Here is a 26,913-nt window from a genome sequence, read left to right as displayed (position 1 = left end):
TGCTCAGAAGGTCGAGACAGGAAGCTCACTTTAGTCCAGACATTTGAGACCAGCCTGAGCAAAATTGCAAGACCTCATCTCTAAAAAAAAATTAGGCCAGGTGCAGTGGCTCACGCCTCTAATCCTAGCACTTTTGGGAGGCTGAGACAGGTGGATCACCTGAGGTCAGGAATTTGAGACCAGCTTGGCCAACATGGCAAAACATCGTCTCTACTGAAAATACGAAAATTAGCCAGGCGTGGTGGCATGCGGCTGTAATCCCAGCTACTCAGAAGGCTGAGGCAGGAGAATCGTTCGAACCTGGGAGGTGGAGGTTGCAGTGAGCCAAGATCGTGCCACTGCACTCCAGCCTGAGCGACAGAGCGAGATTCCGTCTCAAAAAAATAAATAAATAAGCCAGGCATGGTGGCACCTGTCTGTAGTCCCAGCGGTCGGGAGGCTGAGGCGGGAGGATCGCTTGAGCCCAGGAGCTCAAGGCTGCAGTGAGCTATGATTGCACCACTGCACTCCAGCCTGGGCAACAGAGCAAGATCCCATCTGTAAAATCATAATAAAAAGAGACAGATTGAATGCTTGGCTAGGTAGGTGGAATCCAGGCCAGGGTTGATCTGACACCATTCTCAAAGTTCTAATTCTTCCTCCTCTTGGAAGGAGGATCAGATATCCCCAGTCAAGATCTTGCTGCTTGTCCGGGAGGAGTAGTTTGGGCCTGGGACCAGAGGGGGACGGTAGGGCCACCTCATTCATGGCTGTGGAAAGCAGAGGCACTTTGGCCTTGGTGAGCCCCTTTCTCTGTTAAACCTATTTTACAACATGTTGGTATAAAGATGAATATATTAATGTATACTAGAGGATTTTCTCTCACCTAAAGGTTCATTTTTTTCCCTTCTGATTTTAAAAGAAATTAAAAATGTATGTCAGCTCTTATAGTGTGGGCCCAGGGCACTGTGCCTAATGGTAAGTTGGTCCAGGGTAAAAAGGGTAGTGAGGTCTCTCTAGAAGACCCCAGTGTTGGCCGGGTGCAGTGGCTCAGGCCTGTCATCCCAGCACTTTGGGAGGCTGAGGCGGGAGGATCACAAGGTCAGGAGATCGAGACCATCCTGGCTAACACGGTGAAACCCCATTTCTACTAAAAATACAAAAAATTAGCTGGGTGTGGTGGCGGGCGCTTGTAGTCCCAGCTACTCAGGAGGCTGAGGCAGGAGAATGGTGTGAACCCGGGAGGTGGAGCTTGCAGTGAGCCGAGATGGCGCCACTGCACTCCAGCCTGGGTGATAGGGCGAGACTCCGTCTCAAAAAAAAAAAAAAAAAAAAAGACCCCAGCGTAGCTGGACCCCAAACCTGTTTGGTTCCACATTTGATTTGTTGTTGTTTGTTTTTGAGACGGAGCCTCGCTCTGTCATCCAAGCTGGAGTGCAGTGGTGCGATCACGGCTCACTGCAACCTCCACCTCGCGGGTTCAAGTGATTCTCCTGCCTCAGCCTCCCGAGTAGCTGGGACTACAGACACCCACCACTACGTCCAGTTAATTTTTGTATTTTTAGTAGAGACAGAGTTTCACCATGTTGACCAGGCTGGTCTTGAACTCCTAACCTCAGGTGATCCTCCTACCTCGGCCTCCCAAAGTGCTGGGATTACAGGCGTGAGCCACTGTGCCCGGCCTGGTTCCACATTTGAGACTGTGTACTCACACTGCCTGTGAGTGCAGGAGTTGGGGTGGGCGCCTGAGCCTTGGGTGCTTCTCCTTGAAAGGATTCTGAGGATGAGGATAGGAGAAAATATTTTCAAATTGCATACCTGATAAGGATCTAGTATCCAGAATATATAAAGAACCCATAGAACTCAGCAATAGGCCGGGTGGAGTGGCTTATGCCTGTAATCCCAGCACTTTGTGAGGCCGAGGTGGGTGGATCACCTGAGGTCAGGAGTTTGAGACCAGCCTGGCCAACGTGGTGAAACCCCCTCTACTAAAAATACAAAAATTAGCTGGGCGTGGTGGTGTGCACCTACAATTCCAGCTAACTTGGGAGGCTGAGGCAGGAGAATTGCTTGAACCCGGAAGGCAGAGGTTGCAGTGAGCCGAGATCACGCCACTGTACTCCAGCCTGGCGACAGAGCAAGGCTCCGTCTCAAAAAATATGTATAAAAACAAACCATGAGATGCCACACTACACCCATTACAATGGCTATACTAAAACAAAACGCGGTGTTGGAGAGGATGTCGAGAAATGGGACCCTCATCCACTGTTACTGGGAATGTAAAATGCAGCCACTTTGGCAAACAGAACCTCAAAAAGCAGCATTAGCATATGACCACAGTTCCACTCCTAGGTACATTCTCAAGAGAATTGAAAATGTGCCCACAGAAGCCTGCGCACAGATGCTCATGGCAGCATTATTTACAGTAGCCCCACAGTGGAAAAAACCAAATTCTGCATCCACTGATGAATGAAAGTGTGATACGTTCACAGGATGGAATATTACTCAACTGTGAAAAGGAATGAAGCAATCACAGTCGAGGAGGAACCTTGAAAAAGTAACAAAAGCCAGACACAAAAGGTCACATGTTGTGTGACTGCATCCTATGAAATGTCCATTATGGGCAAAACCATGGAAACAAGAAGTAGCTTAGTCGTTACTGGGGACAGGGGAGAATGGAGAGTTACCGTTTAATGGGTGTAGTGTTTCGTTTTGGGGAAGTAAGAAGGTTCTGGAATTGGTGATGGTTGCACAACCTTGTTGATATACTAAAAGCTGTTGGGCACTGTGGCTCATGCCTGTAATCTGGGCACTTTGGGAGGCTGAGGCAGGAGGATCCCTTGAGCCAGGAGTTCAAGACCAGGCTGGGCAACACAGTGAGACCCTGTCTCTACAAGAAATATATTTTTATTATATTTTTTTGAGACAGAGTCTCACTCTGTCATCCATGCTGTAGTGCGGTGGTGTGATCTCAGCTCACTGCAACCTCCGCCTCCCGGGTTCAAGTCATTCTCCTGCCTCAGCCTCCCGAGTACTTGGGATTACAAGCACATTCCACCACACCCGGCTAATTTTTGTAATTTTAGTCGAGACGGGGTTTCACCATGTTCGCCAGGCTGGTCTCGAACTCGTGACCTGCCCACCTCGGCCTCCCAAAGTGCTGGGATTACCGCCGTAAGTCACTACACCCAGCCTCAAAAACTATATTTTTAAAAATTAGCAGCTGTGCGCAGTGGCTCATGCCTGTAATCCCAGCACTTTGGGAGGCCGAGGCAGGTAGATCGCGAGGTCAGGCGTTCGAGACCAGCCTGGCCAAGTTGGTGAAACCTCATCTCTACTAAAAATACAAAAATTAGCTGGGCATGGTGGTGGGTGCCTGTAGTCCCAGCTACTAGGGAGGCTGAGGCAGAAGAATTGCTTGAACCCAGGAGGTGGAGGTTGCAGTGAGCAGAGATCACGCCATTGCACTCCAGCCTGGGCGACAGGGTGAGACTCCATGTCTCAAAAAAAAAAAAAATATCCAGGCACGGTGGCTCACGCCTGTAATCCCAGTACTTTAGGAGGCCAAGGCAGGAGATTTGCTTGATCCTCCCAGGAGTTAGAGATCAGCCTGGGCAACATAGCAAGATCCTGTTTCTATAAAAAATACATTTTTAAAAATTGGCCAGCCGGGCGCAGTGGCTCACACCTGCAATCCCAGCGCTTTGGGAGGCTGAGGTGGGTGGATCACCTGAGGTCAGGAGTTCGAGACCAGCCTCACCAACGTGGAGAAACCCTGTCTCTACTAAAAATACAAAATTAGACAGGTGTGGTGGCACATGCCTGTAATCCCAGCTACTCAGGAGGCTGAGGCAGGAGAATCACTTGAACCCAGGAGGTGGAGGTTGCGGTGAGCCAAGATCGAGCCATTGTACTCCAGCCTGGGCAACAAGAATGAAAACCCCGTTTCAAAAAAAACAAACAAAAAATTGGCGGGGGTGCCAGGCACGGTGGCACACGCCTGTAATCCCAGCACTTTGGGAGGCCAAGGCGGGTGGATCACTTGAGATCAGGAATTTGAGACCAGCCAAGCCAACGTGGTGAAACCCCATCCCTACTAAAAATACAAAAATTAGCTGGGCGTGGGGCACGTGCCTGTAATCCCAGCTACTTGGGAGGCTGAGGCAGGAGAATCGCTTGAACCCAGGAGGCGGAGGTTGCAGTGAGCCCAGATCACGCCACTGCACTCCAGCCTGGACAACAAAGGAGACTCCATCTTAAAAAAAAATTAATTAAATAAATTTTAAAATTTAGCTGGAGCATGGTGTTGTGTGCCTGTGGTTCCAGCTACTGGGAAGGCTGAGGTGGGAGGATTAACTGAACCTGGGAGTTTGAGGCTCCAGTTAGCTGTGAACTGACCTCCCTGGGTGACATATATATATTTAAGCCACTGAGCTGTGAAGGTTGTGAAGGTATGTGAGTTATGTCTTGAAAAATACACACATAGTGAGCGCCAAATCCCGGGAGTAGTGTTTAAGTGGCGGGCTTGTCAGCTGTCAAGGGCTCTGCAGCCCTTTCTCTGAATCCAAGTTGTTCTTCCTGTGGACAGGGAACCGAGGCTGCGAACTGGGAGGATGTGGCCTCGTGGGGGGCAGGGCCAGCGTGCTGTGATGGGGATGGGGCTGGGCAGGTTGGGGCTGCCTGCTACTCCCCACTCCTGACTCTGGGTGGGGACAGAAGGCAGAGGGAGGCTCCTGGCACCTGGGGCACAGGAATCTCAGGCATGTGGTCCTGAGCCTGTTTCCAAAAGCCAGACCCTCCTCCCCAGGGCGGAGAGACTGGGAGGGGCCCCAATCCAGGCTCCGGGATGGCCTGGCTGGCATCTGGGGTTCCAGTGGCCCCTCTCCCTTGGCCCTGGCAGTGGGGCTGGATACTGGCCTGCCTCCCACCAGAGTCCCCCCAGCTCCTCCCTGCTGTGGGCTGGCCTGGGAGGAAGGGGGTGGGGTGCACTTACATTTGCAGGTCTTTCCAGCCCCTGGGGCAGCCTGATTAACCAGCTTCTCCAGGGCCAAGCTGTTGGGGGTGGGGTGCAGCCCGAAGCAGCCAGACCAGCCCCTGAGCCTCCCGGGTGCTGGCGGCTGTCATGGGGCTACCCTGGGGGCAGCCTCACCTAAGGCTGCAGATGCTCCTCCTGGCGTTGAACTGTCTCCGGCCCAGCCTGAGCCTGGGTGAGTGGGGGTCCCGGATGGACGCGTCCAGCCAGACCCAAGGGGCTGGGGGCCCTGCTGGAGTGATTGGACCCTGGGTGCCCGCCCCCCTCCGATTGGGAGAGGCAGCCCCAGGGACCCCCACGCCCATCTCCGTGGCTCACCTTTTGTCCCCCGTGGCCACAGAGCTGGTGCCCTACACACCACAGATAACAGCTTGGGACCTGGAAGGGAAGGTCACAGCCACCACCTTCTCCCTGGAGCAGCCGCGCTGTGTCTTCGATGGGCTTGCCAGCACCAGCGATACCGTCTGGCTCGTGGTGGCCTTCAGCAATGGTGCGGGGACTGCTGTGGGGCCTGGGTGAGGGTGACGGCTGAGGAGAGTGGTGGGCCCTAGGAGCCCCTCACCAGCAAGCGCCTTCAATGATTGAGCCCCTGTAGGGGCCTTTGGGAGAGTAGGTGTGGATGAATTGGGCTTTATCTAAAGGGGTAATATGTGTATTGAAAAATACACACATAGTGAACACCAAATCCCGGGAGTAGTGCAAGTGGTGGGTTTGTCAGCTGTCAAGGGCTCTGCAACCCTTTCTCTGAATCCAAGTAGTTCTTCCTTTGGACAGGGAACCGAGGCTGCGACCTGGGAGGATGTGGCCTCCTGTGGGGCAGGGCTGGTGCACTGCGATGGGGCTGGGGCTGGGGCTGGGCAGGTTGGGACTGCCCGCTGCTCCCCACTCCTGGCTCTGGGTGGGGACAAAAGGCCAGAGGGAAGCTCCCCTTCAGGGGTAACAAAGTCGACTGGGTCTGGACTATCTCTGGGGGCCCTGAGGGAGGAGGTGGCATGGGGGGTCAGGGCTGGAGACTGGGTGAACACAGAACCCCCACTCATAAGGACAAAGCTGCTTTCTCCCCTCCCACCTCCATCTGTTCTCTCATCCTGCAGCCTCCAGGGGCTTCCAGAACCCGGAGACACTGGCTGACATTCCGGCCTCCCCACAGCTGCTGACCGATGGCCACTACATGACGCTGCCCCTGTCTCTGGACCAGCTGCCCTGTGACGACCCCATGGCGGGCAGCGGAGGCGCCCCGGTGCTGCGGGTGGGCCATGACCACGGCTGCCACCAGCAGCCCTTCTGCAACGCGCCCCTCCCTGGCCCTGGACCCTATCGGTGGGTGGTCCCCACCGGAGCCCTGGGACTGGGGCTGTGCTTGGGGCGGACGCATTGCTGGGACCAGGGATGCTCTCTCTAGCATCTTTCCAGGGAGGGGTCCCCCGGCCCCGGTCCTCCCCTTTGCAAGCCCGGGCTCCTTCCACTGTAGAGTCAGCAATAGTGCTCACCCCCGCTGGGGCCAGGCAAGGCCCAGGAGGAGAGGCTGGGCACCTTGGGGAGGCGGGATCTTAGTCAAGGTGGGAGGGGGCAGCTTCCCCAAAGTCTAGGCCCCTGTCCCCCACCACGGGCAGATCTGGCAGGAAACTCGGGGGCCGAGTTCAGACCCAGTCTCGTCGGTATTAGGCAGGGAGCAGGAGAGGTGGCTCCCACCCGCTCTTACAGATGAGGAAACTGAGGCACAGGAGGTCAAGTGGCCTGCCAACATCGGGGTGGAGCGGGATGGGGAAGCAGGCAGTGTGTCCAGGTCAGGACTGTCCGGACACAGGAGGAGGCGGGGTGATCTCAGGAAGACCGGGCCCAGGGGAAGCCAGGAAGGCAGGGCGTGGTGAGGCTGGAACAGCACCCCGCTCCGCCCAGCCCCCTTCTGCCCTCTCACCCACTCTCCAGGTCCACCCTCTGCCCTCCCCGCTGCCTCACCCTGGCTCAGCCTTCCAGCTCCATGCCCCGCCCCATCCCCCGCAGCCACTCTTTTCAATGCCAACCTGCCAGGTCCTTCCCCGCTTCCCAGGCCTTGCAGAGCTCCCAGCCCTGCAAAGACACAAACCGAGCCCCTCTGCGGGGCTCCTGGTGCCCTGGGTCCTCAGGCTGCTGGTGATTGAGCCCCCTGCCCCCCGGCTACTGCTGCCCCTCCGGGAGACCTGTGACCCCTGCCCCATGTGCCCTGCTAAACCACCTTCACCTGCTCTTTTGGCTTGTGACATTTAGGAACCAGGGCCCCTAAACCAGCATCCCCGGCCCAGGTCTGGTGTCTGGAGAGCAATTGCTCGGGGGGATGAGGGGTGGTGGCACAGGCCAAGTGGCTGGAGACATCTCAGGGGATTCTCAGAGCAGGGCCAGGCCATGGGCTGCTGCTCTTGACGGGCACCCCCACTCCACATCCATGGGAGGGCCCCAGAGGAGCTGCCTGGGGCTTGGCCCTGCCCAGGGTGGTCCCGGCCTCTGAAGCTCTCCCCTCCTCCCCCACCACCTCCCATCCCCAGGGTGAAGTTCCTCCTGATGGACACCAGGGGCTCACCCAGGGCTGAGACCAAGTGGTCAGACCCCATCACTCTCCACCAAGGTAGCGCTGGGCAGGAGGGGCGCTGCCCCCAGTGGACTCACGATCTCTCTGGGCCACCTCTGCTGAGCTGGCCACACCCCTGCTCCCACAGGGCTGGGGGCCTGGAGGCCATGTCCAAGTCGGGCGCAGCCCCCAACAGAACCTCATGCTGGGGGAGTGGGGCACCCAGCCAGCCCCCTTGGCAGGGGCACCATCTCGGCCCATCCGCAAGCGTTTGCCACATTGTGGGCACAGACAGCCTCCCCCCTCCTGTAGGGAGTCAGCCTGTGTCAGCCCCTGCTGGGAGGGAGGAAGAGGGTGTGGAGGAGGTCAGGGTCAGGGTCGGGGCTGGCTGGGGAGGCAGCCAGCTTGAGTTCTGAGCAGACCCCAAGGGGCAAGTGTGAATGTACCAGGCCCAGAAGTTTCGAGTGCCACGGCCCAGGTGTCGGGGGTGGGGGTCTCCTGGGAGACGGCTTCAGAGGTCAGGGGGTGTGGGATGGAAGTCTTGTCATCTGAAGGCCTTGACTGCTGGGCTCCAGGGAGCAGGGCAGTGGATGAGCACGTGGGTGGGAGCAGCCTAGAAGGTAGGAGCAGGGCGGAGGCTGTGGTCCAGGCTGGCAGAGAACAGATGCTGTGCCGTCCCGAGGAAGAGGGACGGGGGGTGGGATCAGGGGGGCGCCTGGGGATATGAGACAGCCAGGCCTTGAAGCTAGGCCAGCGTGGGTGGGGAGGGAGCGAGGGAGGAGATGACAGCCAGCCCTGGGGTCGAGGGGCAGCCCCTCTGAGCAGTTGGTGTGTGTGCAGGGAAGACCCCCGGATCCATTGACACCTGGCCAGGGCGGCGAAGTGGCAGCATGATCGTCATTACCTCCATCCTCTCTTCTCTGGCCGGCCTCCTACTCTTGGCCTTCTTGGCAGCCTCTACCATGCGCTTGTGAGTGGGGACACCCCCTCGGGCCCCTCTCCCACCCAGAACCCCTCAGTTGAATTGGTCCCAGTGTCTGGAAGCCCTCCAGGCATGCCATGGGGTTTATTTTTGGTAGAGACAGGGACTTGCTATGTTGCCCAGGCTGGTCTGGAACTGCTGGGCTCAAGCAATCCTCCCATCTCGGCCTCCCAAAGTATTAGGATTACAGGCGTGAGCCACCTTGCTGAGCCCTGTGGTTTCGAGCTGGGCAGCGCCCCTCCCAGGGCCTGTGCAGGGAACTCCCACCCTGAGTATCTCGAACCTCAGGGGTCAGTGATGGGGCCAGCAGCCCCTCTGAGGACAGGTTCGGGAGGTCCCGCCTCACTCGGGCCCTGTCTTTTCAGTGTGTCCTCAGCCAAGGCCCTTCTCCTCCCGGTCCTCACCTGCTGTCTGTGGATCCTCTGGTGGTTTAGTAAGCTGACGCCAGGGTAGTCAGGGTGGTCACCTGGAGAGGTGGTCCTCCAATTGGTTCTAGAAGGGAGGAAGGAGGGATCAGAGACTGCAGGTGAGGCCAGGTGCAGTGGCACATGCCTGTAATCCTAGCACTTTGGGAGGCCAAGGTGGGAGGATCACTGGAGGCCAAAAGTTCAAGACCAGCCTGAGCAACATGGTGAAACCCCATCTCCACTAAAAATGCAAAAATTGTCCGGGTGTGGTGGCAGGCACCTGTAATCCCAGCTACTCGGGAGGCTGAGGCAGGAGAATCGTTTGAACCCGGGTGGCGGAGGTTGCAGAGAGCTTAGATCACACCACCGCACTCCAGCCTGGGTGACAGAGCCAGACTCCATCTCAAAAAAAAAAAAAAAAAAAAAAAAGAGAGAGAGAGACTGCACATGAGGGAGCTGGGAGGGAGGAGAGCAGGCCTTGACCCAGCACGTGCCCCATGTGGCAGGGACATATGTCTCTTCCTCCTCCTCTCCCTGCCCAGCTCCAGCCTGTGGTGGCCGGAGGAGGCCCCAGAGCAGCTGCGGATCGGCTCCTTCATGGGCAAGCGCTACATGACCCACCACATCCCACCCAGCGAGGCCGCCACACTGCCGGTGGGCTGCGAGCCTGGCCTGGACCCCCTCCCCAGCCTCAGCCCCTAGCCTGGCCTATTTGCATGGGGCTGGGGGAGATGGGGCGCCGGGAGCGAGTGCATGGTGCTTTGTCCCAGCTCCTGCACCCACAGGCCCCCTCAGGGCTCCTTGCCTTTCCCCCCAACCAGCACACCCCGTACCCTGCCTGGAATCCCAGCACCAGCCCCCCTGCCTCTCCTCTGCCTTTCTGGTTTCTCTCCCTCTCCAAGCATCTGTAAGTTGCACTCAGGAGGGTTTAGGGGAGGGCCATGGGCAGGCTGGAAACCCAGTCCCCACCTCCATCCCCACCTCTGTCTCACCTGACCTCCTGCAAGGGAGGCTGGAGACTGTGTGGACAGGCCGCCCTGACCACAAGCTTCCAGACCCTGGGAGGAGGCCTGCAGAGGACTGTGCTTTGCCTGATGCAGGGAGCTGGGCCCATCCTGGGGCCTATGAGACCTGAGCCACCCTCCGTCCCCCATCCCACACATCAGTGGCTGGGCGGGGTGAGGATTCAGAGGCGTCTCTACTGCCCCTGGGCACAGCACCTTTCTGAGAGTGGGACTCTCCATGGTCATCTGACTACCAATTCTGGCCACCACCTCCAACCCTCTTGCGCATATGGATGGCTCTAGCCCTTATCCACCCCCTCAAGCATTTATTAAGCATCTGCTGTATGCCACATACAGTGTTAGACTTGGGGCTTCAGGCATAGCCAGTCCTGACCTTGGGGAGCTGCCTTCTCTAGACCTGAGACGACCACGTGTCCAGATGTGACCTGTTGCTGTCGGGGGTCTGTCAGGCCCTTAGACCGTCACCCCAGTAGGCTCTCCAGGACCCAGGAGCCTCCATCACCTGGAAGGACCCTCTGTGCAAAACCTCAAGCGTCCATCTGTGCACAAGGCCGGTGGTTCCCGTCGTCGCCACTCGGGGGTTGCCGGTGAGCCGCAGCCAGGCCGCCTTACGGCCAGTGCGCATGCGTGCTCCTATTCGCTGCCCCTTCTGCCTCCGAGGCGGTAGCAGATGCCACGTTGGCGGGGTCGGTGAAGGTCAGGACTCTAGGCCTCCCTCCGCCAGGCCAGAGTGATGAGCAATCACGCCTGAGAGCCCACTGCGTGCCATGCAGTCCGCACAGCCGCAGCGATTTTCTAGATGGAGAAACTGAGGCTCAGTGACTTGCCCGCTGCACTCTGTCCACGGCCGCTGCACACGCCCCCTTGAGCTGCGCTCCCGGACCTTCTAATGTGACCACGGCTCCCGGCATGCAGGCCCTGCCAGCGGAGGGAGCCCGGTGGTGACCCTTGGTCTGCAGCCCTCTTTGGAGGTGAATAAATGCGGTCTGGAGCCCACCCTGGCCTGAATGGTGCCCCTGCTGGGACAGGAAATTTATACCGGGAGGCCAGGGCCCTGCTCAGCTTCTGCCCCATGGGGTTACCCCGAGCCTGTCCCTTGATTGCTGTCCCGGCTTGTACTTTGAGGTGCTCCCATCTCCTAGGAAAATCCACACATGCGTTTCAGGGCCAGGTATGTGGTTTAGGTAGTGCTCCCTCCCAAGCAAGCCCTTGAGCCCCTCATCTCTGGAGGCTTCTCCTCCATGCTGCCTGCACCCCCACCAGCCACCAGAACCCCTTCAGGTATAGACAGAAACAGATTCAGTCAAATTCCTTGGTGTCCCAGGTGACGTCTGGCCAGGGGAGCCAGCCCCTTTAAGTTACACTATTGCATGGCTCACACCCGGAATCCTAGCACTTTGAGAGGCTCAGGCAGAAGGATTACTTGACCCCAAGAGTTCCAGACCAGCTGGGGCAACAACATAGTGAGACTCTATCTCTACTAAAAATGAAAAAAAAGATTAGCCAGGGGTGGTGGTGTGCACCTCTAGTCCCAGCTACTCGGGAGGCTGAGGCAGGAAGATCACCTGAACCCAGGAGTTTAAGGCTGCAGTGAGCCGTGATCGTGCCACCGCATTCCAGCCTGGACAATAGAGTGAGACCCTGTCTTGAACGAACAGGCCAGGCACAGTGTCTCACACCTGTAATCCCAGGACTTTGGGAGGCTGAGGTGGGCAGATCACTTAAGGTCAGGAGTTACAGACCAGCCTGGCCAATGTGGCAAAACCCTGTCTCTACCAAAAATACAAAAATTAGCAGGGCATGGTGGTGGGGGCCTGTAATCCCAGCTACTCGGGAGGCTGAAGCAGGAGAATCACTTGAACCCAGAAGGTGGAGGTTGCAGTGAGCCAAGATCTTGCCACTGCCCTCCAGTTTGGGTGACAGAGCAAGACTCCATCTCCAAAAAAAACAAAGCACACAAACAAACAAAAAAACCCCACCACGGTGGAGCCCAGGTCCCTCTGCCTGGAACTGAGAGAGAGTTAACAGACGGGCTTGGTGTCTCGTGCCTGTAATCCCAACTTTGGGAGGCCAGGGCAGGCGGATCACTTGAGGTCAGGGGTTTGAGAGCAGCCTGGCCAACATGGTGAAACCCTGTCTCTGCTAAAAATACAAAAATTAGCCTGGTGTGGTGGTGGGTGCCTGTAATCCCAGCTACTTGGCAGGCTGAGGCAGGAGAATCACTTGAACCTGGGAAACGGAGGTTGCAGTGAGCCGAGATCGTGCCACTGCACTCCAGCTTGGACGACAGAGCGAGACTCCAACTCAAAAAAAAAAAAAAAAAGACAGAGTTAAAAGACCACCTCCCTGTCAGTGACCCTTCAGCAGAGACTGTCTCACGCTGTCCTATCCAGACCCAAGACAGTTGGCTAGGGGCCCGGCCCCGGAGGGGTATGACAGGGAGAAGGAGGGGGCCGTTGGTGTTTGCTGTGTGAAAAGATGAATTAATCCTCCCAGGGTTCAAGGACCAGCTAGGAGCAGGATTGCCACGGCTTTTTTTTTTTTTTTTTTTAACGTGGAGTCTCACTCTGTTGCCCAGGCTGGAGTGCTGTGGCGCGATCTCTGCTCACCGCAACCTCCACTTCCCAGGTTAAAGTGATTCTCGAGCCTTGGTCTCCTGAGTCGCTGGGATCACAGGTGCCTGCCACTACACCCAGCAAATTTTTGTATTTTTAGTAGAGATGAAATTTCACCATGTTAGCCAGGCTGGTCTCAAACTCCTGACCTCAGGTGATCCATCTGCCTTGGCCTCCCAAAGTGCTGGGATTACAGATATGAGCCACCACGCCTGGTCCCTGGGGTTATTTCTGAGCTGACTCTTTTTTTCTTTTCTTTTCTTTTGAGATGGAATCTTGCTCTGTTGCCCAGGCTGGAGTGCAGTGGCATGATCTTGGCTCACTGCAACCTCCACCTCCCGGGTTCAAGAGATTCTCCTTCCTGAGCCTCCCAAGTAGCTGGGATTACAGGCGCCTGCCATCATGCCTGGCTAATTTTTTTGTATTTTTAGTAGAGACAGGATTTCACCATGTTGGCCAGGCTGGTCTTAAATTCCTGAGTTCAACAGATCCTCCCACCTCAGCCTCCCAAAGTGCTGGGATTACAGGTGACAGCCACCATGCCCGGCCTTGAGCTGAATTTTGAAGGGCAAATGGAAGAAGGAGGCCGAGGCAGGAGGATCTCTTGAGCCTAAGAGTTCAAGACCAGCCTGGGCAACACAGCAAGACCCCATCTCTAAAAAGTTTTTTTAAAAAGAGGGAAGAAGGAGAGAGGAGGAGAGAGAGCTACTCAGAGAGACCAGGGGTGTATACGGTCCTGTTCTGCAGTGGCACCCATGGTGGCCAGGGGGTGGTAGCAGGGATTGTGGGCTGGGAAGAACCAGATCTGAACCAGGGCAGACAAAGAGGATTGGAGAGGAAGAGTTGGATTCCAGAAATATGCAGGAGGTGGCCGCAGGAATTGGGAGATAAGGCAGAGGGAAGAGGCCATGCCCAGTTCCTGATGTGGCCTGGGCGTGAATGCAAAAATTGGGGTCTTCTGTGCTTTGCAAGTGAGTGCACCACCACAGTTTGCTTTACGGCAAGGCCCCAGGGAAAGGGGTTCTGGGGATGTCATCTCAACGGCAGGTGTGTTCCACAAGAACATTAATACATCGTTAATATTTTTGAAAGACAAGACTGGGCATGGTGGCTCACACCTGTAATCCCAGCACTTTGGGTGGCTGAGGCAAGTGGATCACTTGAGCTCAGGAGTTTGAGACCAGCCTGGGCACCATGGCAAAACCCCGTGTCTACTAAAAATACAAAAAATAGCCAGATGCGGTGGCTCGTGCCTGTAGTCCCAGCTACTCGGGAGGCTGAGGCAGGAGAATCGCTTGAATCTGGGAGGCAGAGGTTGTAGTGAGCCGAGATCACACCACTGCACTCCAGCCTGGGCAACACAGCGAGACTCCATCTGAAGAAAAAAAAAAAAAAGAAGAAGAAGAACCCAAGGGAGGGGGCACTGCCCAGCACAGGCACAGTCCCATCAGGCCCTGGGGAGCCATGCCAGGGCGTTCTGCCCAGCACAGTCACACCTAAAAGGGTCCTCAGCCAAACCCCATCCCCTTGAATACCAGCTCGTGATGGCTTTGAGCAGAACATGTCACGGGAACGGCATTGTGCAGAACTTTTTATTAAATGGCATTTAAAATATTCCCCAGGACTGTGTAGTTGGGGAAACACCACAAAATCCATTGGCCCGGAACATAATGGCTCAATGGTTCAAAACAAATGCATTGTTAAAAAGGAAAAACAGCAACTGTTGCGGGGTAATGACTTGCAGATGACTCAGCAGGCCAAACATCAAAGGAATTCGGATGGCAGCAGGTGGGCACAGGCAGCCAGGAAGCACCCCTCCCTCGCTCTCACTTCCAGCGATCGCTTTACCTCCCTGGAGTGTCTAAGCCACCCATTTCTCTCCATCATCCCTGCAATCCCCAAGCAAGAGCCACCTTGGTCTCCCGCTGGGATGTCCGTGGCTCCTCTCTAGCTGAACTCTCCACGTCCACTCCTGCCCGTCGCCCATTCCCCTCTCAGTATCCAGAGGGACCAGGTTCTTTGTTCTTTTTTTTTTTTTTAAGATAGAGTCTCACTCTGTTGCCTAGGCTGGAGTGCAGTGGTGTGATCTCGGCTCACTGCAACCTCCAGCTTCAGGTTCAAATGATTCTCCTGCCTCAGCCTCCCAGGTAGCTGAGACTATAAACGTGCGCCACCGTGCCTGGCTAATTTTTTTGTATTTTTAGTAGACGGGGTTTCACCATGTTGACCAGGCTGGTCTCAAACTCCTGACGTCGGGTGATCCACCCACCTCGGCCTCCCAAAGTGCTGGGATTACAGGTGTGAGCCACTGCACCCAGCCAGGACCAGGTTCTAAACCTGATCACATCGCACCTCTGCTCCCATAACATTCAGGAACTTCACACTGCAAGAACAGAATCTAGGTTCAGACAGGTGTGGCGGCTCACGTCTGTAATCCCAGCACTTTGGGAGGCCAAGGCAGGCGGATCACTTGAGGTCAGGAGTTCGAGACCAGCCTGGCCAGCATGGTGAAACGCCATCTCTACTAAAAATACAAAAATTAGCCAGGCATGGTGATGGGCGCCTGTAATTTCAGCTACTTGGGAGGCTGAGGCAGGAGAATTGCTTGAACCCGGGAGGCGGAGGTTGCAGTGAGCTGAGATCACACCACTGCACTCCAGCCTGGACGACAGAGCGAGGCTCTGTCTCAAAAAAAGCAAAACAAAATAAAACATACCAACATCTAATCTCTATAAAATATTTGTAGAAGTTATCCAGGTGGGCCGGGTGCAGTGGCTCATGCCTGTAATCCCAGCACTTTGGGAGGCCGAGGCGGGTGGATCACTTGAGGTCAGGAGTTCAAGACCAGCCTGCCCGACGTGGTGAAACCCCATCTCTACTAAAAAAAAATACAAAAATTAGCCGATTATAGGCATGAGCCACCCCACCAGGCCATGCTTTCAGTTTTCAAGAAAGAAGACACCATTGTTGCCAAAGATTTTGGTAATTTGAGAGATACAATGCATGTTTTCTCCATGTGGATCCTAGATAGTAAGGATCTGTTGAATTTGAAGTATCTATCCAGAAGTATTTTGGGTACATGTTTAAGGATTGTAAAACAGTGTTTCTATTTCTGGATATAATAAATGTATTTGTTAATATAATAAATGAACAGATTAGACCCATAAACTATTTACAGTGTTGAGTCATTTCCCACAGTTAAAATCAGGATGAAAATATATAGCTGAATACTTGCTTTGTTTCTTGTAACATTTCTTTAGTACAGAACCTGCTAAGGCCATCAAACCTATTGATCGGAAGCCAGTCCATCAGATTTGCTCTGGGCCAGTGGTACTGAGTCTAAGCACTGCAGTGAAGGAGTTAGTAGAAAACAGTCTGGATGCTGGTGCCACTAATATTGGTAAGTTTGGGAGAGTTTTAAGCCACAAGAAATGATTAGTGTGTGTTGTTGTAGTCAAGAAACATTTGTTATTGAAATAAGACTATCAAGTGTTGATGTAGTAATAAATTATTATTTTTAAGTTAAAGTTAGCACCTATTATGTGCCTAGTACTTAGCTAGGTAGTAATAATAATAACAACAGCTTTTATTGTGTTCTTATGGTGTGCCAGGCAGGTGTTATGCTAAGAATTGCACAGAAATATCTCATTTAATTTGCAGAATAGCTGGGCGTGGTGTTTCACGCCTGTAATCCTAGCCCTTTGAGAAGCCAAGGTGGGGGGATTGCTTGAGGCCAGAGTTCAAGACCAACCTGGCCAACATGGTGAGACTTCATCTCTATTAAAAAAAATAAAGCAGGCCAGGTGTGGTGGCTCACACCTGTAATCCCAGCACTTTGGGAGGCCAAGGTGGGTGGATACCTGAGGTCAGCAGTTTGAGACCAGCCTGTCCAAATTGGTGAAACTCTGTCTCTACTAAAAATATAAAAATTAGCCGGACCTGGTGGCAGAAGCCTGTAATCCCAGCTACTTGGGAGGCTGAGGCATGAGAATTGCTTGAACCCGGGAGGCAGAGGTTGCAGTGAGCCGAGATCGTGCCACTGCACACCAGCCTGGGACAGAGCAAGACTCCGTCTCAATAAAATAAAATAAAATAGGCGTGGAGTAGTGGCTCACATCTATAATCCCAGCACTTTGGGAGGCAGAGCAGGGCTGATCATTTGAGGTCAGGAGTTCAAGACCAGCCTAACCAACATGGTAAAACCCTGTCTCTACTAAAAATACAAAAATTAGCCAGATGTGATGGTGCATGGCTGTAATCTCAGCTCCTCGGGAGGCTGAGGGAGGAGAATTGCTTGAACCTCGGAGGTGGAGGTTGCAGTGAGCCAAGATCAGATCATGCCACTGCATTCCAGCCTCGGTGACAAGAGCAAAACTCCATCTCAAAAAAAAAACAAGAAAAAAAGAAAATAACAAAATAAAATAAACATAAAAAATTATTAATCTGCTGAGTAACTTTATGAGATAGAACTTATTATCTTCATTTTACAGATGAGGAAATTAAGGAACAGGAAATTTCCTTTTTTTGAGATTATAAAGCTAATAAAATAGGATCCAGGAAGTCTGATTCCAGAACCAGTTGTCTTATGTTTTTTTTTTTTTGAGATGGAGTTTCGCTCTTGTTGCCCAGGCTATAGTGCAACGGCATGATCTTGGCTCACCGCAACCTCCGCCTCCCGGGTTCAAGCAATTCTGCCTCAGCCTTACGAGCAGCTGGGATTACAGGCATGCACCACCACACCTGGCTAATTTTGTATTTTTAGTAGAGACAGGGTTTCTCCACGTTGGTCAGGCTAGTCTGGAACTCCTGACCTCAGGTGATCTGCTCACTTTGGCCTCCCAAAGTGCTGGGATTACAGGCATGAACAACCGCGCCTGCCCCCCTTTCTCCTTACTGGGTATGTTAAAATTATTTCTTTCAAAAGAAAAGGCTGGTCAAAGTGCAACGGTGTTAACCACTAATTGATCACAACCAGTTACAGATTTTTTTGTTCCTTCTCCACTCCAACTGCTTCATTTGACTAGCCTATGGACAAAAAAAAAAAAAAAAAAAAAAGAGGAAAGAAAAAGCTAAACTATTTAATCTGGGCTAGTAAATGGCCAGAAAGGGCTTTATAAAAATGAAATATACAAAATGATACTCGTACGTTTAACTAAAGGTATAGTTATGACTCTTCAATTTGCATATGTTATAAATAATATCAATATAAAAGCTTATAGCATGGGTCCATTTTTTTTTTTTTTTTCTTTTTGAGACAGAGTCTCACTGTCTCCCAGGCTGGAGTGCAGTGGCGCCATCTCGGCTCACTGCAAGCTCCGCCCCCCGGTTCATGCCATTCTAGCATGGGTCCATTTTTAATAAATACATAAATATTTAAACTTTCTAGATCTAAAGCTTAAGGACTATGGAGTGGATCTCATTGAAGTTTCAGACAATGGATGTGGGGTAGAAGAAGAAAACTTTGAAGGCTTAAGTAAGTTGACTTTTTCTAATCCTATTATCAAATAATTGGGCCACATGTCTCAGAATTTTGAGTAACACTGTCTTGGGAAACACAAAAACAGTTTTTTAAGCCAGTTACTAGATATCATGTATATCCGTTGTTTTAGCACTTGAGGTATCTTAGTCCTTACTTTACAGTCTCTTTCAGCTCTGAAACATCACACATGTAAGATTCAAGAGTTTGCCGACCTAACTGAGGTTGAAACTTTCGGCTTTCAGGGGGAAGCTCTGAGCTCACTGTGTGCACTGAGGTGATACAATGTTTTTATCCATTCACTTGACCCCTTAGAAAAACCTCTCAGAAAGTTAATTGGAATCGTTATTATTTACAATTTTCTATCTCGGTATCTCAGCTTCTAGCTTCTGAATTCTGTTTTGTCTCACTGCCAATCTAAGTCCTAGTACTTCTGAAATGTGGGAAATAAATGAATGAAATGAAGCAAATAGTATTGTTAAAAAAAATGGTTACCCTTATTAGAACAGTAACTTCTCAATTTTAACATAACATATAGGTAATAAATGATAGTTACCATTGCTTTTCATCATCAAATTTTAGGGAAACATTTCACCAAAGCACTATTTAATTATAGCCCAGATACTAAATTTTTATAATTATATTTAAATATATATACACATATATATGTGTGTATATATATATGTACACACATATATGTGTGTGTGTATATATGTGTGTGTGTGTGTATATATATATATATATATATATATATTTTTTTTTTTTTTAGACAGAGTCTCACTCTGTCACCCAGGCTGGAGTGCAGTGGCACAGTCTCAGCTCACTGCAATCTCTGCCTCCCAGGTTCAAGTGATTCTCGTGCCTCAGCCTCCTGAAGAGCTGGGACTATAGCGTGCACCACCACTCCTGGCTAATTTTTGTATTTTTAGTAGAGATGGGGTTTTGCCATGTTGCCCAGGCTGGTCTGGAACTCCAGGCCTCAATTGATCTGCACTTCTCGGCCTCCCAAAGTGCTGGAATTACAGGCATGAGCCACCGCACCCTGCCCTACATATACATTTTAATTATAATATCTTTTGGATTCTTTAAAAATTTTAAAAAAATGTTTTAGTTCTTTAAAAAATTCTTTAAAACAATTTTATTTGAAGAGTAATAACAAAACAAATCTCTATTTGTGAATAAATAAACCTTGAGATCATTTATGGTTTTGCAATTCAACCTGAAAAATGAAATCAAAGTTTTTATCAAAACAAAGCATGTTTAGTGCTCTCTGTCTCACTGTCTTTTAGATGCCAAACCTTAGATTTTATGATGACTCCTCAACCGTTTAGATCTTGGTTATCTCAGAGGGATCATCAGCTTTTTAAGAAAGTTTTGAGAGAAAAGCAAGTGAAGAAAAGCATAGTCAATGCTCAACATCACGGGTCTCTCACTGAACACACCACGCCTGGTATTCTCTCACAGCGATGTCACCATTTCTACCTGCCACGCATCGGCGAAGGTTGGGACTCGACTGGTGTTTGAGCACGATGGGAAAATCATCCAGAAAACCCCCTACCCCCACCCCAGAGGGACCACAGTCAGCGTGAAGCAGTTATTTTCTACACTACCTGTGCGCCATAAGGAATTTCAAAGGAATATTAAGAAGGTACAGTAAATTAATCTTGGTTTTCAAGAGTATTGGTTAATGCACATGAGCAAAAGATTTACTAAAGATGTTTATTCTTCAGTTGATTCTCTTGCCATAATCTATTGAGAAATGCTTTATTTGCATTTCTCGTTAAAGACTTAACATTAAAGACTTAACTTTAGGGTGATTTACTTTTTTGTTTTCATCACATAGTGTTTATTAGGACTGGGCAACATAGTGTGTATTTTTTACAATCTAAAAAGTTACTTAAACATATGCAGCTAAAGACTTTACTCGTAAAGCATTTGGTGCTAATTTTAACTGTTCTTTTTTTAGACAGAGTCTTCTCACTCTGTCGCCCAGGCTGGAGTGCAGTGGTGTGATCTTGGCTCACTGCAACCTCTACCTCCTGGGTTCAAGTGATTCTCCTGCCTCAGTCTCCCAAGTAGCTGGGATTATAGGTATGTGTCACCATGACCAGCTAATTTTTGTATTTTTAGTAGAGATAGGGTTTCACCATGTTGGCCAGGCTGGTCTTGCACCCCTGACCTCAAGTGATCTGCCTGCCTCAGCCTCCCAAAGTGCTGGGATTACAGGCATGAGCCACCACATGTGGCCTTTTTTTTTAAAGCTTTTTTGTAAGTCAGCTAGCAAGAACACAGGAAGAAATACTCAAATCTCCCTTACCCAGCTGGGGGCTATGTCAGGTTTTATAAGCATAGGGTAATGAGTTGTGATTTGATTGGATCTTGCAATAAAGTAATGCTGGGAGGTGTGATCTGACTGGATCCTGCCATGGGGTGACAGCAAAACTCAATCTGATTGGATCCTGGCTCCTGCCATGGAGTGTCCAGTTCTTAAATCAGTCTCAGCTCTTCAGGCCGAGCTTTTAGTTTCCACTCCATGGTTGCATGCTTGGTTAACCTGGGCATGCACAGGGTACATGCCCTTCAACCTGTGGGTCCATGGCAATTGAAAAACAACTGACAACCTCATTACATAAAAGTTGAACTGAGCCGGGTGCAGTGACTCACGCCTGTAATCCCAGCACTTTGGGAGGCCAAGGCAGGTGGAGGTCAGGACTTCAAGACCAGCCTGGCCAAAATGGTAAAACCCCGTCTCTACTAAAAATATAAATATTAGCCAGGTGTGGTGATGCACCCTTATAATCCCAGCTATCTGGAGGCTGAGGCAGCAGAATCACTTGATCCTAGGAGGTGGAGGTTGCAGTGAGCTGAGTTCATACCATTGCACTCCAGCCTGGGTGACAAGAGTGAAACTCCGTCAAAAAAAAAAAAAAAAAGTTGAACCAGATTTGGTCTGATGCAGTTACAGATCTACAAACCTCACCCCCACCCTCCTGCCAACACCTTCCACTCCTCATTCTTGAGGGATTAGGGATGGAGGTCATGCTTCTGCTTCGACTTCATGCTGAGCAGGGCACTGAGTCCCCTAAAGTGAAAGGAATGAAACTCTTGGGCTTCTGAGTTCAAATGAGTTCTGGGGTCACCCGGAGTAGCTTGAAAGGTTGGTATTGTTGTAATACAAGCTGAAGGTGGAAGTGTTGGAGCCTGGAGGACAAACAGCTCACCATCCATTTAAATAAATAGGACCAAAAAGTAACAGAACAGTGGCCACGAGGGGCCCCAACAGAGGAAGAAACCAGGTGAGGTGCGGTATAGTGGACTCGACTGCTTTCTAAATCTCAGTTGTTGGCCGGGTGCAGTGGCTCACGCCTGTAATTCCAGCAAAAGAAAAGCCGAGGCAGGGTGATCACGAGGTCAGGAGTTCAAGACCAGCCTGGCAAACATGGTGAAGCCCCGTCTCTACTAAAAATACAAAAATTAGCTAGGCATGGTGGCATGTGCTGTAGTCCCAGCTACTCGGGAGGCTGAGGCAGGAGAATCGCTTGAACCCGGGAGGCGGAGGTTGCAGTGAGCCGAGATTGTGCCACTGCATTCCAGCCTAGGTAACAGAGCAGGACTCCATCTCAGTCAATCAATCAATCAATCAATCTCAGTGGTTGAACTACAATTGACATGGTTCAGCTCTGTATCCACACCGAAATCTCATGTCAAATTGTAATTCCCAGTGTTGTGGGAGGGACCTGGTGGGAGGTGATTGGCTCATGGGGGCCGACTTCCCCCTTGCTGTTCTCGTGATATTGAGTGAGCGCTTGTGGGATCTGGTTGTTTAAAAGCGTGCAGCCCTCCCACTTCACTCTCTCTGTCTCTCCTGCTCCAACATGGCCAGACGTGCCTGCTTCCCCTTCGCCTTCTGCTGTGATTGTCAGTGTCCTGAGGCCTCCCCAGCCACACTTCCTGTACAGCCTGCAGAACTGTGAGTCAATTAAACCTCTTTTCTTCATAAATTCCCCAGTTTCTCATAGTTCTTTATAGCAGTGTGAAAACAGACTAATGGCCCTTCTGGTTGAAGGAATGCAGCCATTCTGCTTGTTTGACTATGCCCTTTCTATTCATCTCTATTTCCTGGAGGTGTTTATCCAAGTGCAATAGGAGGTATTGGTGACCGCACAGTCCCCGCAGTGTTCTGCTAGTAAATAGTTGAAGGTTGATCATTGATCTCCTGCGTTTTCAGTCTGGCATGGAAAAGCCCCCATGCAACTGGTAAAGATATCAATAAGCACCAGGAGGTATCTAAATCCACCAGGAGCCATAGGCATCACATTGACGTCCATTTATCAGTCTTCCCTGGCAAGATTCTTCTGAATTGTGCTGCCTTGACCAAAAGAGGTATGGCAGGGGCTGGGCGCAGTGGCTTGTGCCTGTAATCCCAACATTTTGGGAAACCAATTCAGGTGGATCATTAGAGGTCAGGGGTTCAAGACCATCCTGGCCAACATGGTGACATCCCATCTCTACTAAAAATACAATAAGTTAGCTGGGTTTGGTGTTGGGTGCCTGTAATCCCAGCTACTCGAGAGGCTGAGGCAGGATAATTGCTTGAACCTGGGAGGAGGAGGTGGCAGTGAGCTGAGATCGTGCCATTGCACTCCAGCGTGGGCAACAAGAGTGAAACGTCGTCTCAAAAAGTAAAACAAAAGTCCGGGCGTGATGGCTCCCACCTGTAATCCCAGCACTTTGGGAGGCCAAGACGGGTGGATCACGAGGTCAGGAGTTCAAGACCAGCCTGGCCTAGATGGTGAAACCCTGTCTCTACTAAAAATGCAAATATTAGCTGGGCATGGTGGCATGCACCTGTAATCTCAGCTACTCAGAAGTCTGATGCAGGAGAATTGCTAAAACCCAGGAGGGAGAGGTTACATTGAGCCGAGATTGCACCACTGCACTCTAGCCTGGGCGACGGAGCAAGACTCCGTCTCGAAAGAAAGAAAGAGAAAGGAAATTCCCCAGGGAAGTACCTCGGCTTATTTCATAAACAGGTACTGAAGGAAGCAGAGGCATGTGGAGGACTTCCCCACCTCAAGCAGCTATTTGGGCCATGGCATCTGAAATTTATTATTTCAGAGTCACTCCTTTGATGACCTTGGCAGTGAACTGCAGTCATCTGTTTAGGCCTCTCCATGGCCCACGTCAATGCCGGTATTTCTGTCTGTTGCACATTTGATTTCCTTGTTGTTGGCATTTAGAAGGCCCCCTGTTTCCCAGATCACACCACGGGCATGGACCACAGAGATTGCATCTTGTGAGTCTGTAGAAATGGTCAAGGCCTTGTCCTCTCTTAGGTCCAGAGCTCAGGTTAATGCAGATTTTCCCGGCCATCTGTGCTGAAGTCCCTGTGGGGAGGCTCCTGGCTGGTTTCCTGTAGGTAGACAGCTACACGTCCTGCCCTTCATTGGCTTCTTTTCATGAAGCTCCTGCCATCTACAAAACATGTCTCCCTTCTTGAATCACATCTCTGTTATTGAAACTCTAGAAGTCGACCGGGCATAGTGGCTATGCCTATAATCCCAGCATTTTGGGATGCCAAGGCGGGTGGATCACCTGAGGTCAGGAGTTCAAGACCAGCCTGGCCAACATGGCGAAACCCCGTCTCTAATACAAATACAAAAATTAGCCAAGCATGGTGGCCACTGTACTCCAGCCTGGGCGACAGAGCAAGACTCCGTCTCAAAAAAAAAAAAAAAAAAAAAGAGAAAGAAAGTGTCATGCTTTTCTGCATTCTGTGAATTGTTTTTAGTGAGTTATCGAACTTGAGGGCATGGTGGGAACCTCCAAATTTGCAGCCAGTTGGTGAGAAGTACATGTGGTCTGAGGACACCCAAGCCTGCAGGTGTGTCTAAAGCGAGGGCAGCCTAGTGGGGGCTGGTGGCCTTAACCTGTGGCATTTGAGGTAACATCAGGGAGTTGACATCAGAATTGCATCACATAGGCTGGGCGCAGTGGCTCACGCCTGTAATCCTAGCACTTTGGGAGGCCAAGGCGGGCAGATCACGAGGTCAGGAGATCGAGACCATCCTGGCTAACACAGTGAAACCCCGTCTCTACTAAAAATACAAAAAATTAGCCAGGCATGGTGGCGGGCGCCTGTAGTCCCAGCTACTCGGGAGGCTGAGGCAGGAGAATGGCGTGAACCCAGGAGGCGGCGCTTGCATTGAGCCAAGATCACGCCACCGCACTCCAGCCTGGGTGACAGAGCGAGACTCCATCTCCCCCCCACAAAAAAAGACAAAAAACAGAATTGTGTCACACAGGCCAGATGCAGTGGCTCATGCTTATAATCCCAGCAATTTGAAAGGCAAGGTAAGAGGATCGCTTGAGCTTGAGTCTGAGGCCGCAGTGAGCTATGACCACACCACTGCACCCCAGTCTGGGTGACAGCGCAAGACCCCAACTCCAAAAAGAAAAAAGAAAAATCACAAAGAATTGCATGGCAGAGTGCCTGTCTTTCACAGCTTTAACTGCTGCAGGAACTTTCTTTTTTTTTTTTTTTTTGAGAGGGGGTGAGGAGACACAATCTCTGCCAGTGATTCTCTTGCCTCAGCCTCCCAAATAGCTGGGATTATAGGCGTGCACCACCACGCCTGCCTAATTTTTGTATTTTTAGTAGAGACAGGGTTTCACCATGTTGGCCAGGCTGGTCTCAAACTCCTGCTGGGATCATGGGCGTGAGCCACCACGCCCGGCCACCTTTAGAGTTTTCTTACCACCTGGTTTTCCTCTCTCAATATCTTTCTCTCATTTCCTGCCTTAAAACTCTAGCTTGGCATCTGGGCGCAGTAGCTCATGCCTGTAATCCCAGCACTTTGGGAGGCCGAGGTGGGTGGATCACTTGAAGTCAGGAGTTCGAGACCAGCCTGGCCAACATGGTGAAACCTTGTCTCTACTATTTTTACAAAAGTTAGTCGGACGTACAGACGGGTGCCTGTAGTCCCAGCTACTTGGGAGGCCGAGGCAGGAGAATTTGTTTGAACCCAGAGGTGAAAGTTGCAGGGAGCCGAGGTTGTGCCACTGCACTCCAGCCTGGGAGACAGACCAAGACTCTGTCTCCAAAACAAACAAACAAACAAACAAACAAACAAACCAAAAAACCCTGTAGCTTGGGATCAGCCTTCTCTTCTATTGTTTTTCTTTAAAAAATAAAAATTAAAAATAGATGTAGATGCTATGTTGCTGAGACTGGCCTCAAACTCCTGGCCGCAGGTGATCCTCCCGCCATGACCTCCAAAACTGCAGGGATTGTAGGTGTGAGCACTGCACCCAGCCTTATGTTTTTTTCTACATAAAAAACAGCACAGGATTATCTTCCAGAGCTAATAAATATGTTCAAATAACCACAACCCCATTAAGGAAAAATATCACTGGGCAGCAAATAATCAATCCAGACCAATATGATCACCATTGCTGTAAAGGTGAGAAAAGTTCATTTTTATTATGTTTCCCCAAGAGACGCACTCTATTGTTCTCTTGAAAACACACAGCTCGTGTCCTCCTTTAGAACACACATCCTCTTTAAAGTAACATACAAACATGCCAAAACAAGGTAAAAAATTACATCTGAATTCTCACATTTCAAACATATATGAAATATCAAATAAAAATTTATTTTTACAAGAATTTAGGGGAACTACTACATAGCTATAAATGTAATATATATGTTAACTAAGTATCATAGATAAAAACCATGCTCCCTTCAGCAGCATGTGTAATAATAGATACAAAGATTGAAAGGTAAAAGATTTAGGATGAAAAGAATCCTCTCTTAAAAAGGAAAAGAAAATTATATGTATGTGTATACAACAGTTATAACACCCATCACACAGCTTTATAGAAACAGCATCTATTCAAAAATACCAGTATTTCCAAAATATTTAAAATAATATTTAAAGTAATAATATTTAAATAAATAAATATATTTAATAAATATTTCAATAAATAAAATAATATTTAAATAATTCTATATCCATGTTTTTCAAAATAAACCAATAAAATAGATCGTATATATTAGACGTGTTAGTATATATATCTGAGATATGTTAGAAATCACAACTGAATTCTCACAATTCAGTCACAAACCTAAACAGCAAATAAAAATTTCTATCACCAGAATTATGTTTTTTTCTGGTGGGGAACTACCAATAGCTATAAATAGAAGAGATTATTATGGAAGTATCATAGATAAAAAGAGTGCTCGCTTCAGGAGCACATATAATAATACAGAAACAAATTTAAAGATAATAAAATATTTAGGATAAAAAGAATCGTCTCTTAAAAATGAAAAGAAAATTATCTTTATGTATATATAACAACTATAACTCTCATCAAAAAACTACAGGAACAGCATGTTTTCAAAAGTACAACAATTTCCAAACTATTTGAAATAAATCTATGAATAATTCAATGGCCAACATTTTCCAAACAAACCAATAAAATGCAGAGTGTGCATGAAGCTATCTGTTACAATCTGTGGCACTGATATTTCACAAAAGAATTCTGTGCCAATCTGAGCCCCTGCACTGTGCCTTCAAATGCTCCTGGACTGTGGCAACCAAGTCCATAAGAAACAGGACCTCCAGGTTCCACCCCAGGGAGGTTGGAATTCAGCAATATAAAAAGGGTGGTGGTGCCGCAGGAAAGGGTGGAACTGGAAACACTCCTGGTTTCTTACTTTTCTCCAAGGACTCCTAGAAGGACCCCACCCCCCTCCCCCCACCCCTGCTCCTAGGAGGACAACGTGATCACTGTATTGAGCTCCATCAAGAATGGTCCAGGTTCTTCTAGATGATGTGCACAAATGGTTC

At 50.4% G+C, this 26,913-nt stretch overlaps 1 protein-coding gene across 7 annotated transcripts; it reads left to right on the top strand.

The window, feature by feature from the left end:
• Positions 1 to 1,318: 1,318 nt before the first annotated feature.
• Positions 1,319 to 22,112, top strand: LOC129135514 (uroplakin-3b-like). 7 transcript variants are annotated; one of them, XM_063814541.1, is made up of 10 exons: positions 1,331 to 5,186; positions 5,352 to 5,501; positions 6,106 to 6,331; positions 7,534 to 7,613; positions 8,397 to 8,526; positions 9,488 to 10,941; positions 17,972 to 18,058; positions 18,226 to 18,338; positions 19,351 to 19,709; positions 21,945 to 22,107. In XM_063814541.1, exons 1-6 carry the CDS (start codon positions 5,102 to 5,104, stop codon positions 9,645 to 9,647), a joined length of 831 nt encoding a protein of 276 aa, XP_063670611.1. In that variant the 5' UTR covers positions 1,331 to 5,101; the 3' UTR covers positions 9,648 to 10,941; positions 17,972 to 18,058; positions 18,226 to 18,338; positions 19,351 to 19,709; positions 21,945 to 22,107. The 7 variants fall into 7 exon arrangements, with proteins under 7 accessions (XP_054511796.1, XP_054511798.1, XP_063670609.1 ...); XM_063814542.1 differs by lacking the exons at positions 17,972 to 18,058; positions 18,226 to 18,338 and adding an exon at positions 15,846 to 15,985 and having other exon boundaries at positions 19,526 to 19,709; positions 21,945 to 22,112; XM_054655824.2 differs by lacking the exons at positions 17,972 to 18,058; positions 18,226 to 18,338 and adding an exon at positions 15,846 to 15,985 and having other exon boundaries at positions 21,945 to 22,108.
• Positions 22,113 to 26,913: the final 4,801 nt, after the last annotated feature.

This window comes from Pan troglodytes, chromosome 6 (assembly GCF_028858775.2).
Source record: "Pan troglodytes isolate AG18354 chromosome 6, NHGRI_mPanTro3-v2.0_pri, whole genome shotgun sequence".
NCBI classification, from domain to species: Eukaryota; Metazoa; Chordata; class Mammalia; order Primates; family Hominidae; genus Pan; species Pan troglodytes.
The sequence above is the reverse complement of the archived record's forward strand: the minus strand, read 5'-3'. Positions and strand labels throughout refer to the sequence as shown.